This window comes from Rhopalosiphum maidis, chromosome 2 (assembly GCF_003676215.2).
Source record: "Rhopalosiphum maidis isolate BTI-1 chromosome 2, ASM367621v3, whole genome shotgun sequence".
Taxonomy (NCBI): Eukaryota; Metazoa; Arthropoda; class Insecta; order Hemiptera; family Aphididae; genus Rhopalosiphum; species Rhopalosiphum maidis.
In genome coordinates this window covers 73,215,219-73,233,581 of record NC_040878.1, presented here as the reverse complement: position 1 = coordinate 73,233,581, position 18,363 = coordinate 73,215,219, and the positions used below count along the sequence as shown (strand labels likewise).

Below are 18,363 nucleotides of genomic sequence, written 5' to 3'. Positions count from 1 at the left end.
ATTTTTGCCGTGCGCGGCGTCTACAACGAATTTTTCAATGTTTTTTTACATATTTTAATAAATTATGAATGATGGTGAAATCATAACACGATCAACTGTCAAGATTTACAACAGCTGTGAACGGAGCTAGTGATCATGGGGGTATGACAACTTTTTGTATTTTACTGGTGGTTTAGATTAAGTATTTATTAGGTTACTAGCTGTAAGGGCGGGTATGCTTTCCCCCCTAAGACCCCGAAGGACAATCAAAATTGATATCGTCTTCCACACGATAACAATATATTTCAATTTCATTCATTCATTGGCTATTGTCTAAAAGCAAACAGACTAGCGTAAGGGACAGTAGTCTTATAATAATCACAGAATAAATGAAATATTTATTCTATGTAATAATTATATAAATAATAGGTACTAGTCAGTAATCAGGCGCAAGCGCCCAGCAACACATATAACTCGTAGGTATAACAATACATTAAATGTTATATTATATTTGTGGTTGGCAGGCGTCATAGAAAGCGTCAAACAACAATTAATATTTAATTCGATTCGAATTCAGGTTAAATATTGGGTTAAAGTAACAAAGTGCCTTATTTGTAAGTTGAATATTCAAATTTTGAGTTTTACACGGCACCATCCTTAACCCTTTTGAGGCCCTTGGGCCCCAACGAGCCGTGTTTAACAGGGGACAAAGGGGGCAACTGCCCCCGGCGTCATAATTTTCATATGTTAAGAACGGCGTCAAAATTTTAGTACCAATAACTTATTATTTGGAAAATTTATTTTTCCCTCGGCGTCTTTAGCTCTTAATACGTCACTGCGGCTACAACTTGGACAGAAATATTTTATAAAACAGGTAAATGGCGTGGTGATAAATAAGAAAAAAATCTAGATTAATTTAACTATAAATGATTTTAATTTTTTCATTATTATTATTAATTATACTACAGGGCGTAGATTTATATGCTCTAAAAACCTTAAAAATATATACTATAAAGTATGCATTTATGCCCTTATTTTGTAGAAATATATCCTTAAAACTAAAAAATATGATAAAAAAATTTTTGATTTAATTATTTTTAATATCTTTACAAAAAATTATTTTATATAATAATACATTTTTAGTGGTGATGTATATTATAATTATTTTAATCTGAAAAAGCAATAACGAAAATATTTCCTTTTTTTTTATAAATTCGGTATTTGGCTAAATGAAAATAAATATATTCCAATATCAAATTGTTATTTAAATTAATATAATACAAATATTACATATTATTATGCATTAAGAAACCGTCTATATGCAAAGAAAAATCTTAAAATCAGAAATATGCTATACGTGTCGAAAAACGGCAAAACATGTAAAAATATGGAAAATAAAACTTTTTATTTCAGGTCTATTGACTAGGTATAATTCAAACTTGTAGCTTATCTAGCAGCTACTTTTTTGACTGTTTGAAAATAACATACAAATTCAGGCCCTTTGCTATTAACGATTATTCTTTGATTTTTCTCAAAATAAGTTGATTTATCGGTAACTAGCTGTCCTGCCTGTCACGGCGTTGCCCGTACAAAAGGGCGGTGGTTATTTGGGCGAAGGTAATAATTTTGACCAAAAAAATAGTAGCCAATTTGGGCGACTATCATTTGTACCGTTTGGGCGAGTGAAATTATTTGTACCTATATGCGAGATAAAAAGTAAAAACCTGGTGACAAATAAGCATGATATTATTGCTAATCATTGTTAATCACTACTATCGAAAATTTAAATAATTAATTGTTGAATGTATATTATGAGCATTTTCATACAAAGCCAATAGATTACTTCAAAATGACGTAGGTACTAATCATATTAAATGTAATTTTATTTATAACTTTTTGACTGTAGATTACTATTTACCTATATAATAATATTATGTATTATTATCTATACCAATATTTTTTTTTAAATAGAACTTATTATTAATTATTTATATTTTGTACCGTATTTCCCGTTATCGGCCGTCTGTTATTGTTATTATTATATGAATATAGATATTTAGATATAAAAATTACACGTAAACATTTATTATTACCGATTTCAAAAATCATTCTCAGTGCGCCCTTCATCGTTTAAGGAACCTCTGTACAAAATGTCAAGTCTCTAGACCCAGCGGTTCGATCTGGGCGTTGATGAGTGAATAGGGGCGGTCTCCTATATGTATATTAGTAAAATATAGTATATAGATAAAAATCGATTATCGATTATCAATTGGTGATCTAGCAGGAGCTAGGGGCCCTGGGCACGTGCCCAATGGGTAAGAGGTGCCTGCGCGACCCGCCTTATAGGCCAGTTTTAGGCGAACTTACTCCTCACTCATTCATGGTTCACGACTTCCTGAGCCAGGAATCAGGATAACATGTTACGACAATCGAGAGTACTCGAAGTACTTGTTCAGTAAGTTTCCATCGAGTGCCCAATAGCGTATCACACTATCAAATCAAATACCAGTGTGTCACTGACAGACGACACTATATAGTATACTACGATTACTGCGACAGTCACCGGCCTGATAGCGAATTACCGGCTACCGAGAATCATTGAGACATTGACTGGTAAAGTGATAACCAATAACCATTGTAATAGGTACACACCAAACTTGACGTATAATAATATAATTGTTATCGTGACGTATCTAAATTATTATACAATAGTTATGCAAATGTCAATGCCAAATAACATACAAGTATACCATCGTACTTAACCGTTTAAAACCGTGAGACAGAAAAAGATAAAAATAAAAATGTGTAATTGTGTAAACAACAAATATTACACGAAATATGTTATAATTACAAATATTATACAACATGGTATAATAGGCGCTGTAACAGTCGACATCACACCGTATTAAAAATTAATATTATTACACGTTATACAGAGTGCTGTCGACCCGCGACCGTTGCTTCCTTCTCGCTTTACCCACACTGCTCGCAAATCGGAATGCATCTACAATCTGCATCACTCGCGCCGCACGAGTACGATAACGCTGTATGAAATCACTATAAAATAATAAATTAACATAATACGATATATCCCAGTTCAACAGTCGTAGTGTTGTACGGACGTCGTGGTAGCTGGTAGTGTGTCGTGCTGCACTACGGCCGTTCACGTGAAAGCCTAACGCCCAGACCGAACTACTCAACTACCGCACACGCGGCGCGCTCTCGCACCGACGGCAAGCCAACCGGCAACCGTCATTGTCGTTGTCCGGCAACCGTTGCAACGCACGCCGCTCTTGACTCTATCGCGCTTAACGCTTTACGTAACCCCTAACCGCCCGTCGTAGTGCCGCCGCCGCCGTCGTCGTTGGGCCTGCCGAACGCCGAACGTTTGTTAATTACGGTGATGGCGCGTCAATTGTTGGACGTGTCGTGTTAAGCGCGTATAATTTCACTTGTGTTCTTTCGCCGTACATTAGTTTTTGTTTGATGTATAACTCTGTTTACTCGTCGTCGTAAATCATAATATCACTATTAGGTACTGCCAAGTAACGTTGCTTTAATTTTTAATTACCAAGTACCTACATAATACATACCAGTAAAATATATTTTATTTTGTACCGCCTGCTCTGAGTTAGTTTTTTCACTCGGTTTCCAAAACTCGAGTAGTACCTATACTATTCTAACTATGTGAGATTGGTGTGCCGTCAACTGTTGACATATGTGCTCGACCCGTGTTTGGGTATATTCATTATTGTGACTTATTGACTGTGTTGGTGAAGTTTCATACCAAACACAATGTTTGCAAAAGTTAGTGTGCTGTTAGTGGTCCTGATTGCCGCGGCCACAACCAGCTCACTCCCAGTGGATGAAAATGATGATCTACTGCCTACAATGGTACCAGACAATAGTGATACGTTGACTTCCGAGCAGACAACGAAACATACACCTACCGTTTCTTTGGGATTAGTACATGCCTTTGTTGCATCACTTTCTGTGATAGTTGTCTCAGAGTTGGGCGACAAGACATTTTTCATTGCTGCTATTATGGCCATGCGACATTCAAGAATTACTGTGTTCACTGGTGCTATATCTGCTCTTGCACTTATGACTGTCTTATCAGGTAATAACTACATTTTTTATTTTATATCTAAAATAATTCTAAGTACCTACTTCATTAGATTTTGTACATGAAAATATTAAATGTATTTATTTACATAAACTGATTCATAACCCTTGCATTGTATTGCCTGATTGGTATTTAGTTACCTGCTAATCAGTAACTACTAATCACTAAAGGTTATTGCGCAATACTAGTGTAATTAGCATCAGACAAATTAATTTTATATTTTTGTTTTTTTTTTTTTAATATTCTTGAGTTTTCCTTAAAAGTTGTAAAATTAATTGTTTTTTACATTTATCTGTATAATCGGTAGTACCGTAGTATTATGTATCCACACAAATCACCTTTATAAATTTATTTTATGAGATAAGTATAGGCACAACTAAAATTCAAATATTGAGTATTTTTAAATTATGTAATGTTAACAAAATGTCTGTAATTACTTATCAGGCAATCTACCTAAATATGTGTTATAACTTATTAACATCCTATAATAAAAATGAAGTAAACACATATTTTTGTATATTTAATATATTATTATTTTAGTTAATAAAATATTCAATACCACAAGCCATCTCAAGAATTTTTTTTTAAATCTATATTTTAATAATTGTTTAAAGGAAACTAAACATTACATCTAGAATTCTATTTAATTACTAATTTACAGTATTTTTCGTTTGAATGTAAAATTGGACATCTTAAATGATTTACCTAAGTACAGGCTGGATTAGCCTGACGAGTTAACGAGTAAAACTCGATGGGCCGCTCAAAATATGGATTGGTTTTGAGTGTTTTATTGTGTTTTTTTTTTATTATTATTATTATTATAGTGATAAATTAATACAAACATTAGTAGAAAATATATTTGAATTGAATTATTTAAACCGTACAGTAGCTTCAGCTGTAGTCAAACGTTTAAAATTATTAAGCTCGGTAGGCTGATACCTTGCCAATCCGGCGCTGTGTATAGTACCTACCTAGTTTTAATAATAAAATTAATATAATTTAATGGACCCGGGACTTCTAACTTCTATAAAATGTAGTTTCAATCATAACTTTTAAAATACTTTATTTGATCTTTTATTTTTAAATGAGTGTATGGTATAATAATAGGTATGTACCTATAAATAATCTCTTTATATAAAATGTATATATCGAAATCCGCAGGGGGTGTTACATATATGTACCTAATAATGCACAAAACATATAATTTTTATCATTATGATATGAGTGGAATGCAAGATAAAAATAAAATTAAATACAGTTATTGCATCCTCCTTGTTGCGCCACTGTTATTAGTTTTAGAAATTAGTATAGCTTGTTCAGAATAAAGATTTTTATCTCTACAAAATTTTAAATAATTTTAATTATAGGTTAGGACGTTAGGTGGTACTTATTTGTTGTTTTAAATTTTTTTTTTTTTTTTAAACCCATAAATTAGGTACCTACTATAAAAGAGGTATTAAAATAAAAAAAATTGAATAATTTGATGCAAATTTTTATATTTTTTCTTGAACTTTAGGTACTTTTTAAAGAATTTATTGTTTTAAACAATTTTTATTATATAGAGTAAGTAGGTACCTACTTCTTTTTTATTGCTTAGTAGCAATTGTTTTTAAATAGGTAATTAAAATTTCTGTTATTAAATAATGAAAGGATATAATAACATAACTATTAAAAAGTTTTTGTTATTTATACATCTAAAATTTTTTTAATATTTGTATAGTGTACAATACTGCAGTAACAACAAATATATAGGTACTATATTTACCTATTACTATTGAATGCATATTGATATACTAATATAAATCCAATGCTATTACTCTTTGTTAGTAACTATGTTGAAATGCTAACATTGAAAGTTTTGACATATTCAATTGTTTATATGGTTTTGTTATTCATTGGCATACAGTATTTAGGAATGAAACTGTTTATGTAATAATTGTACATTATGTATAGGGTAGTTCACCAAGTCTGCTCAATCCTTATATCCTTAAAAGATGCATTTATTTAAATTCTGAATTTTGGAATCAAGTGTACTTACATAAAATTAATATTCTGATTTTAATATAAACATCTGTTTTTATAATGAGAACGGTTTTTAAAGTAAGTAAGTAACATATTTATTTTTTGAAAATGTTGATGTTTTTAAAAATTTAAATATTCTAAACTGAAATTCATATAAATAATTTCTCAGTTATTATATTTATTATTTTAACTATTATGGATAATACGAGGGATAATATAATGATTTTACATATACAATCTTAGTATAGTGTACTTACTACTAAATTCAAAAACTTAGAATTTTAATAAATGCATGATTAAAGATAAAAAGGAGGTGAGCATGCTTGGTGAATTGTACCCTGTATAATACAAAATATTCTCAAATATTTTAGGTTAGATACTCTGTTGAAGAAAATATTTTATTGATTTTGCAGTTTTATTTGGATATGCAGCAACAGTTATACCTCGTGCATACACATACTATATATCAACAGCTTTGTTTGCTGTGTTTGGACTTAAAATGCTAAGAGAAGGGTTCAAAATGTCTCCTAATGAAGGACAAGATGAACTTGAAGAAGTACAAGCAAATTTGCGACGCAAAGATGATGAGGTAATAATTAATTTTTATCTATAAATAAGCAGAAAGCTTTAATTTGGCAAACAACTTTATATTTTTTTGTGTATGTTATTTTAAAATTTAGTATGTGTTAATGAAAGTGGTGCTATATAAAATATAATGCTTGGTAACTTAATTTTTAACCAATAATATAATAATATTATAGTTCTATTAAATGTATACTAAAGTTAAATTAATTATATCATACACACAATAAAAAAAATTAAATCAACTTTGTTAAATTTAAATAAAAAATTAAGAACTAGCTCTGCTCTATAGTAGGTCTTAAGTATATCTCGTCATTGAGTGGGTTATGATGATGGATTTGTTAAATTTTAATTCAATGACAAATCATTGTATACTAAAAATTATTCTGAGCTTAAATGGTTTTGTCAACCAATATTTCTCCAGTCAGGACCGATATATAGTATAATTGTCAAGTCATTCATTTTCTAATTATTAATATTAGTAAAAAAGTAATGATATGTAAAAATTACGTATGATATTATTTTAATATTATTAACTTATAACTAGGGCTGTGAATTTAATACACTAAAAAACCTTAAAAAATGTCTTTAAAATGTTAAAAAATGCAATAAAATATGTGTGAATATGTTTATAACACCTATATAATAACAATAAAATTTAAATATTTTATTGTGTAGTTAATGTACGTATATAATTGCAAAATAAATCCCTTAAAATAATATTTGTTAAATTACAAAAAATAACTATAATAGTTATTTTTTATTCCCAATTTCATCAAAATAATGTTTAGAATATAATGATATAAATTTTTGGTACAAATTTTGTCTGTGGATATACATTTTTTAATAAATAAAGATCAAACTATTTATTTTTAGGCAAAAGTAAAAATAATAACTATCAATAACACTTAAGTATGAAAAATATATTATCTATAGTCACTAATTGTGTTTTCTAATAACTCTGTAAATTGTTATACTACTTTTCTATTTTGTATATAGTTAGATAATATGAAATAATAATTAATACATTCAATTTAAAATATTTAAAAGTTATTATCAAAAAATTATTTGTACAATACATTTTAACATAAGTATTAAAATAGGTTAAATATGAAGTACTATACCGTTGTTGTGCTATATAAAATAAATAGAACCTTTTTATCAGTACTTTAGTACTGCAGCAGTATACGAGCTTTTAACTTTTAATTCAAAATTTTTTAATTAAATTAGAGAACCTTATTTTGTGTATGATATATCCACGTCTAAAATCTATCTGTCATCTGACTTTTTTTACTGTCCATAAATATTTTTCTATTTATAATTTTTCTTTAATGAGTTAATTTTGAAACTTAGTATCTAAAAAAAAATAAAGCTCTCCTGTCAAATTAATCTGTTTTTGTAATATCACTTGTACTTATTCTGTATAAAAAACTTAATTTATTTATCAGTATGAATATAATTCTTTTATCAATGCCACTATTAATATCATAAAATGCATTTTAACATAACATAATATAATATGTAAATCAACTCTAATTTTACTTATTAGTTAAGATTTTAAGAATATTAAGTACTATATTTAGTTATGTTATATTATTGAGTACTTTAGAGAGTTAATTGCGATGAAACTCAAAATAAAAATATTTTAATATATATTTATATTTAAGCATTAAAAGAATAGGTATATAAATTGTAATACACAAAATTATACACAAGTAAATAATGCAAATTTCTGCTAATTGTTCTAATTGCTTTTTTGCCTGTGCTGATTACCTTTATTATTTGTGTAAACATCTGTATTATCTTTGCTTAGCTTACTTTTCATTTATATGCCATTTCTAGTTAAATTAAAAATAAATTATGATTATCAAATTAAATGTGTTTGTTTCACAGATGTATAGTATATATTAGATGCCCGACTCCTATATTCCACTATATGAGTTTTTGAAGTCAAATAAGATTGGAAATGTTTACAATTTGTTTTTTATGATAATGTAACCACAAATTTAAAAATCTAGTTTTCACTTCACTAATTTACACTCTACACTGAGGTCTTCAACTTTTTCAAACTAGTGAGCTACATTCGAAATTTTAAGTCTGGTGGTCTACATCTAGGAGAATTTAGGTTTTTAGAAGGAAATTTGTTTGAAAGAAGAGTAAACTCCAAAGAATTATTTATTGTTTCCCCATAATATTAATAATAATAATCTAATATTCTAATAATACACGAGAAAAAGTAAAAAAAAATCATATTTTGTTCGATAATGCCTTTTTAAGTTTGAAATTGAAAGCGTATTTTGTCATAATAAACATACGCACTTGCCTTTAATGTCAATAAAACAACTCCAACTTCCATTCCTGGTTAAAACGATAAATTTTGTATTTTTTATTTGCATTCATTTTATTATTCATTTTATTAAAAATTTAAAATTCTAAATAAATTCGGTAAAAATGAAAATACACGGAACATACAATACACGTTGCACGTGACTAATTGACAGTCAAGTTATAACTTATAACTGACAATAATAAAGTATTCCGACTATCACAATGACCAATAATGGTAGATTTCTAGAATACAATATATATATATCAATTTACATTATCTGATTATTTAGTATGCAATCGACTGATAATGGTAAAATTAATTTTTATTACGATCGACCTACATTCCTAGAAAGATCGACCAGGCGATCGCGATTGACTGTTTGGTGACCCCTGTAGTCTACAGTCTACATTTAATTTAAATACTATTTTAGCTTAAAGTTAAGTTTCAAGTTTCAATTTTTATACTTTCAACAATCATTTATTATAATTTTATTAAATATCGTTAAGATTATTAAAATTGGTTTGTAAACATTACCCAACGTACATTATGACGGTTTGCTTCAAGTAAGGGTGCCGGCCACCAAGTCGGGCGTCTATATACAGTATATAGTCTATACTCGATATAACATTGACTATTATAAAATCAATGTCTATAGTATACATCTGTGGTTTGCCTTTAATGCTTCATATTTTTTCCTTTGCCTTTTATTTTTGTTTGTATTCTCTAATTATGAAATATTTGGTACATACATCTAAATTAATATACTCTATTAATCTTTAAATGTACCTATACGTATTAATTAATTAATTTTTTTTTTGCTATTTATACTACTTATTATTTTAGTATCTGATTAAAAACTAAACATATTCTCTGAGGATAGGATTACTAACTACCTAGGTTTCACTTTAATGGTTAAGATTTGGGAAATTTAACATATTGTCCTTAGCCATCAAAAGTTATTATTATTAAAGAAACAGAAAATGTTTAAATCTAAGATTTTTTATTAAATAATTATATTACATAATATAATTTGAATAATTTTGGTTCTATAACACTACATTTAATAAAATAGTAAAGGATTGCATAATAATATGTGTCCGTTTTTAAAGATATCGTAATAAATAACTTGAAATATACATGCATTCAAGTCTTATAGTAGTTGATTATAAGTGCGTGTGTGTGCACAGCCACACAGGTATCAAACGCATATAACTTGCACGCACATGGGCGTTATGTTACTATTCCGCTGTCGTACGTTTATTATTAAAATAAAATATATATATGTACCTTTGTCCTGTCCGGTGGAAGTAGTCAGGATTTTGGATTGACTGCGGGAGATGCCGATAAAAAGGTGGGAAATGGGTAACCGCTGTATAGTGTATTAGTATGTGTCTTGCATAGGCATATTAATCTATGCACTACGCGTCCCCATCCCTATAGTTGTAAAATGCCAACATTTTTAGAAAGAAATAGTCCATATCTGTTCATACGATGGAACCTGAAGTGTATGCAATCTTTTTTAACAATGTTGGCTCCCGGACCTCTTTATTATCACTCCGTTTCTTTATACATCTATGATACCTTGTTATTGAGTAAGTCACTATACATATAATAAATTGTATGTCTTAAATTTGAATTCAATAATAAATCATTTTTATTTTCATTTATTCAATTTTTATCAAAATGCACGTGATAACATCATAATAATTTTTCTTACCATAGATTTAATAATTATTAAGATATTTATTATTATTATTATTTAACTAATTATCTTAAATCATCACTACAAATTGTGCCACAAAATATTTGTTCCACATTATATTTGTTCTAACTACTATTGCATCCTAGAGTATACGTCTTATGATAAATTATGGAACTATTTAAATAAATAGTTAAAATGAATTGTTTTTTATTTAGTTAGTCTTGAGTTTGTTATAATATTAGTTATAACTAAAATATACAATATAATATTTACAGTAATTTTTTTTTAGTTTGATTATTTATAAATATTTTTCATATGATTTAAAGAGGGGTATAGGGGGTGTGGATGCGTAGCCCCCACGGCTTTGTAACATTTAACAAGTGATGGGGAAGATCTTTTTTTTAAAGTTAATGGAGTCCCCCCTACTTTAATTTTACCAAGTCGAGCACTGTTTACTATTAGTAATTCAGTAGATTGAATTAATTTTTGCCAAAATCATTGTATTTTCAATTTCCCGAGCAATTTCCATTATGTGTATAAAATATAATAATAATATACATATACCTACGTTAAGTTTCAAGAACACACGAATTATATTTTTAAATTATAACAAAAGAATTATAAAATTGTTATTTTTCGTTTAAATACATCATTTTTTTCAAAATTTGAGTTTAAAATGTGTTTAAAATTAAATTTTATAAAAGATTGGTTTTGCGAAAAATGTTCATTAATTTTTTCGCTAGTTTTTTGTTGTTGAAAAGTTTGCATTTTGTATTCTGAGTTGAGAGGATGATAAAGGTCTTTACTTATACCACAACCTATATTACTAAGTTAATTTTATTTTATATTTATACAGTTATATTAAAGTAATTAATTTTACTATTTTTAATCCGGTAGGTTGAATAAGTTTTTACCTAGAACATAGTATGTATCTTTAAATGTCATTGTGTGTAAAAAAGTATAATAATAAACGAAAGTCTCAAACCTTCAATAATAATATTTTTAAAGTGCAAAAAAAAATATAATAAATTGTTATTCTTCGTTTAAATATTAAATGTCTATAAAAAGAAATTATGTTTATACATTTTTAAATTATTTGGTTTTAGTATTATTATTATTATTATTATTGAGTTATGAAGAACTTTGTATTATATTTTCAAACTCCTTAATGAAGTATAAAACGATTTATCGAAATTTATTAAAATAAAAAATGTTTATAAAAAGAGTCAAAATATTTTTAAAATTATTACCATCATTGGTAGATTCAAGGACGGGACCAAGGGCTCGCCACCCCCACAGTTATATTATATTTGTAAGACCTAACACTAAATCTTAAATATTATGTTTACGAAATTATATAATATACATATAATAATATTTTTAATTTCCCCCCCCCAAAAAATCTAGATCCGCCACTGTATGTGGCAACCATGATCATTTTGAAAAGTATTTGGAATATTATTTTCAGATTCCTCTCCCCTGAATACCGACTATATTCAAACTGCTACTAAAAACCATCTTTAAAATTAATACAAACATTTGTTGCTCTGTGCACCGCTCAGAATATAAAACTCATAATTTTATATAATATAATGAACAAAATGGTAAAAAATTTTGAAATAAATTAGTTTTGAAAAATTATTTTTATGTCGTGATTTTAATTCATGTCTTATCACACTTTACGTGCTAGCAGAAAAAAGAAAAGATATGAAAAGAATAATAATGTTGAATGAGCGTTAAAAGGGTTTGTGAAAGTCAAAAATAAAGATGCTCGCGTCAAAAAACTGAAGAATTGGCAGATAAAATGAGGTAGGTTAACTACTTCATGGCGACAGAAGTGTAGTTCCACCGGTGGAATAAAAGAGAAAACTATTCTTACTAAAAAAAAAACTCTTGGAGAATAATAAATTGAGGCACTAATTTTAATATAAACATATGAGTACGAGCAATATATCGACATAATAGTCGAAAGTAACAAAACACAAATAAAAATAATAATTTTATATGTATAGTGTACATCATACAAATTATAGGAGATTATTTACAACAGCGTTATTTAAATAATAAATAATAATATATAATATTATGTAAAATGAAAATAGCTCGATAAAGTTAAAGATTAATTAATTTTTTTCGTTTTTCTCTACTTTGCCTATAAGATTTATCGGGCTATAACTATAAGACTCACTTTGTGCTGGTCTCAAAACTAGTTTTATAAGCAGCAGCGTCCACTGTTTCGTTTATAAATATTATTATAATTTAGCCTAAAGTTTTTATTTTTAACAATTATTTTACCCAGTTCAGCTAGGTGTATTTTTAATCTAGTAAGTATGGTAATTGAAATGAAAAATTCTTAATTTTTAAAACATTTTAAAATTTTTTTTTTTTGGGGGAGGGGGTCTTGTTAGATTCACACTGGCTAGGAGAAGTACTGTGAAGATTTTCAGAACTTTATCTTCAATCGTTAACTCACTTCAAAGCTATAAAACTGAAAAACATAAAAAATGTCCAATAAATGTATTTTAATTTTTTTTTGAAACTCTGTAGTGAATTAAAAGGATGTCACACAGTTTTTTTCTCTCTCTAGTCCACGCGCAACATAGACAAAACGCATTTACGCAGTCTGTGTATAACTCGCTTAATTTTGGTTCTAGAATAAATATACATGTATATATTTATTATAAAATTAAATTTTGATAATATTCCTGAGTATAAGACGATGAGTTTTTTCCATTATTCTCAATACATCGTTAATTATATTGTTTAGAAATAGCTATAAATTACAACATTTTTAAATAACCTTTAACTTTTCAAAATTTTAATTTTTTAAAAAAAACTCGTCGTCTTGTACTCAGAAATATTATCAAAATTTAATTTTATAATATGTATATTTACTCTACAACCAAAATTGAGCGGGTTCTACTCAGACTGCGTGTAAAAATGCGTTTCGTCTATGTTGTGCGTGGGCTAGAGAGAGAAAACAAACAGTGTGTGACATCCTCTTAACACTATAAAAGATAAAGTTGCACTTCTCTTAGCCAATGTGAATCTAACAAGACCCCAAACAACAAAATTCGCTCTCCAGTTTCAGAGATCTATTTCACAAAATGAAAATAAAATACATTATGTATATTGCATACAATTAATACATTTCTAAAAGATGAAAATCAAGAAAGTAAGATCTCTGACTTGGCAAGCGTTTTATTTCGGCAAAAATTTGTGAATAATTTCTGGTTCAAATATTTCTTTCAGATTTATTTATTTGAATATAAATTTTTGTATAAACTTTTAATTTTCAATATTTAATACAGAATTTAAATTGTTAAAGGGGGTTCATAAATTCCTTGCCCCTGTTCTTCCTTACTATGTAACTGTTGCTGCCCATTATATCAAATAATCCATTTATCAACAAAGACTACCAAAACAAATTGTAATTCATCATTCTGAAGTAAACTTCATGATAAATTCAGTAATATTTTCAATCATAATACTACGCTTTATGTATGTTGAACAAATTACCAAATATTTGTATTTCTGATACTTCTTAAATATGTTTTGGCGCTAGATAATAAGTAATGACTGTTTGCAATCCCGTAAAAAGTGTGCTTTCGTGCGCAAATTACATAATATAATGTAATATACGTCCTGGTACATAATATAAAATTTGTTTTTGTCTAATTTGCCAATTATAAATTATTTTATTTTTTTATGTACAAATAAGAGGGTTAAAAATTGTGTTTAGATTTATGTAAAATAACTTATAATAACTTTAATTTTTACTAAATTGTATTATTGTATACCCCTTTAAACAAATAAAAATATTAGATTGTTTTCAGTATGTTTATTACGTGAGATAAATAATGCGTTTATTTTTAAATTTTCAAAATTAACTCGCGTTAAAATTGAAATATTTAGAAAAACTAACGAATGAACACAGATATTGTTTTATATGCAAGTTCTGTATTGGATTAATTTACTGTTCATTAAAAAAATTTTAATTTTTAAGCCACACGTTTCGCATGATGTATTTAAAGGATTATTTTACAGATCCTTATTGTCATGCTATAAATAATACTAACTATTTCCATTTCAACAGTGTCATAATTTAATTGATATGAAAATAATTATGAAAGATAAATAGATATATTATTATAAAGCTTATTTTCATTAAAAAGTTGAAATATCATTCTCAATAAAACAAGATAAGAAATTTAAATTAATTTTCATTATCACATCATTAAAAGACGGATTGTATGAAAATAAGCCTATTTATCTTAAAATTGTATGTTTGCAATCCCCTAAGAAATAATTTTCTAGTGTAGCATAATAGTTTATTAAGTGTAAAACTGTGAATTGTTACAACATTCATAACAAGATTTGTAATGTGTCTATTATTATCTCCATTAGTTTGACAAAGAAGATAAGGTAATGAGTGTTGGCTCCTTTAAAGTATATAACATGTAATTGATGGCCATTTTCATTAATGGCGTAGCTGTGTTTAATTTTAAAATTATAACCATAATTATCTATATATGACCTAAATGCTTGTATTAATTATTATCTGTATTGGACTCAAATTAATTAATTTTGCTTCCATAATCGGTAAATTAATACAAATATTTGGTCTATGGTTCCAATATTGGGTAATTTTATTATTATTTTTAATTATTTGGATTATAACATAATTGTGTTACTATTATCACATTAAATCGATTCTGAGCTGAGCTTGGTTTAAAAAAAATGTTTAACATCATTTTGTTAGTTGTTTCTAATTTTTTCTTTAAAAAAAAAAATATATTGGTAAATTTTAAAAATGTGTCATTGAAAAACTATAAATTGCCTTGCTCTATTCAGAATCCATTAATAATCTATATTGATAAACAATAATAACAATTTTAGTATTAAATATTTTAATTTTAAACTGTATTTATTATTTGCTGTAGTCTTCAAATTATTAATTAATATTTTAGGTTAATTCATATTTTTTTTTTTTTCATTTTGGCATTTTTTTAACATTATCCTTCTACACTTCTTTGGGCTGTTTATTATTTGGGAATAAATTATTAAATACCTAAAGAACAAGAAGAATAATAAAGATGCGTCACCAGTCACCGAGAAAGATGATAAATCGCCCGCGGTTATGCCATCCGTGGTTGAAACTATCAACGTGACTGTTGACAATAGTACTGACTTAAAGGTAAGAATTACTGAATAAAATACCTACATACAGTAAAATATGATTACAAAATCTGCTAGATCTCCTAAATTATGCATTACGATTTACGCTGTAATAAACAATACCAAATTAATAAAGATGTAGGTATATTTTGTTTTGTTTTTAAAATCATTGCAGCATGAACTATTTCCCCAGCAAAATAACCGCTCGTAGATTTTCAATGGCTTTTTAATTAGGTATAATTTATATTTCACTTAAATGATTAACTTTAGTAATAATTATTACCTAATCGCAATTTCTCTAAAGTACTCAAGTGAAATATAATGTAATCTGAAATTATTATATTCACAATTATAGAATTAAATAAATTCTATGTTTTGTGCTAACATTGACTTTGATATAGGATGCAGACATAGAACAACAAGCTCCAAAAAGATGTCGATTACGATTCGGCAGTAAGAGTTTGTTGATTGTGTCAAAAACTCTGATTCAAGCTTTTACAATGACATTCCTCGCAGAATGGGGTGACCGTAGTCAATTAGCCACTATAATTTTAGCAGCTAGAGAAGTATAAAATATTAAAACTAAATTTATATTTTGATTTTTAATTGTTAAATTATTTTTAGGATGCTTATGGTGTTGCGCTTGGGGGAGTCTTAGGACATTCTTTATGTACAGGACTAGCTGTTATTGGCGGTCGTTTCATTGCTCAAAAAATATCTGTTCGAACTGGTAAGTTTTTAATATAAAAATAAATAAGAACATAACATAATAAATAATATATTTGTATTTTTAATAGTAACTATTGTGGGTGGTGTTGTATTTATAATGTTTGCTGTGACTGCATTAATGTTTGATCCGAATGAAGGAGAAACGTAGCCATAAGAATGTCACAACAACTATTAAGGCCATTGCAAATGCTACAGTATCAGAGCTCAGCATACTTAGTTCATCTGTGATATTTATATTTCACTACTGTTATTTTAGTGTATGCTTTCATTCAAGTGTAAAATTCAATAATATTTGTTAATTTTTGTATTATTGATTTATTTATGTTTGTTATATTTGTATAAATAAAGTATTATTAATGAGATTTGCCATGAGGTATAACAATGTATAGTATATAATATAAAGATTGATGATAATAAAATTGATATATTTGCCTAAGTACTTTTGTCAATTATTTAATTATTTTTGATTATATTTTAATAGTTTTAATTATCTAACTATGTATGATAAGTATCACACAAATAAATTATAGTTTGTTTGAATATGCATCATGCAGCATATTATTTTTATTTTTAAATCAAATGAATTCTATCTGTATAATATAATATTTATTTTTAATTATAAAAAACATAATATAATACTAATTATTATTACTTTTTATTTGTCATACAATAACTGTTATATATTATTCAGCTGTACGTTTAAGTCCAATCTCTTAGTATCCATGAACCTAAATTGAAAAGTATACTGTTAATAATAATGATATAGTGATGCAAGGCTATGTTGAAATTATTAGTACATAGAATTATTTCATGGCATAGTGTTGGTTTATGAAAACTATAGTTTATTTAATAACTAATTTTTTTTTTTATAATATAAGACTTCTTTAATCGTAAAAATTAACAGTATATACACGTCATATATATACATTTTATTCTCCAGTTAGTAAAGTATTTTTAGTTTAAATGATTGGAAGATTGTAATTATCAATTTTGGAATAGGTATACAGTTCTTATTAGCACTCTTGATTTCCATGTCATTTCATAACATTCTTAAATCCTAAATATTTTCTCTGTTTCAAGAGTCTCCAACTTAAAGCTTGCAGGTAGATTCTGACCAATGTTTTTGCTGTCACGCTAATTAATGTTTTGAAAATAATATATTAGTTTTCATTATTCTTAATTTATTAATTTCTTACTAAAAAGAAATAATAAAATACAAGGTGTTTCTTTTAGTGTTATTCATAATAACTAATAATAGTCAGATTTATATTTGTTACGTATTCCGTATTTTTGAAAATCTGTTCACCATAGGCATATACAAATTTTTAACAGAGCATCAGCTTGAAGAAGTCGTCAAGTTGTCAAGCTCATTAAGTCATAACAAATAATTATTTCAAGGTACCTAGATTCTAGAATTTTGTACCATTTTGCCAGAAAAATGTTTTCCAAATCTTAAGAAATGTGCATATAAAATGATTATAACACTTAATAAAAGTTATTAATTCCAAAATTAAATTTTGTGATACATTAATATACAACTTCTTGTGATACAGATTAAATCATAGTAATCATATATTTATGTACACTTTGAACAAATTTCATATTAATTATTAATAGGTAAAATATTTAAATTTTCTTTATAAAACATTTAAATTATATGTTACGTTTGTTTTACTTAGAATTTTGAGGTAAATACAGGGTGTCACATGAGGATTT

General features: G+C 27.0%; 1 protein-coding gene across 2 annotated transcripts; it reads left to right on the top strand.

Moving 5' to 3' along the window:
* The first annotated feature begins 2,943 nt into the window (after window positions 1-2,943).
* Window positions 2,944-17,086, top strand: LOC113551636 (transmembrane protein 165). 2 transcript variants are annotated; one of them, XM_026953990.1, is made up of 6 exons: window positions 2,944-4,099; window positions 6,541-6,716; window positions 15,818-15,937; window positions 16,320-16,484; window positions 16,543-16,648; window positions 16,716-17,086. In XM_026953990.1, exons 1-6 carry the CDS (start codon window positions 3,775-3,777, stop codon window positions 16,793-16,795), a joined length of 972 nt encoding a protein of 323 aa, XP_026809791.1. In that variant the 5' UTR covers window positions 2,944-3,774; the 3' UTR covers window positions 16,796-17,086. The 2 variants fall into 2 exon arrangements, with proteins under 2 accessions (XP_026809791.1, XP_026809792.1); XM_026953991.1 differs by lacking the exon at window positions 15,818-15,937 and having other exon boundaries at window positions 2,945-4,099.
* The last annotated feature ends 1,277 nt before the right edge of the window (window positions 17,087-18,363 follow it).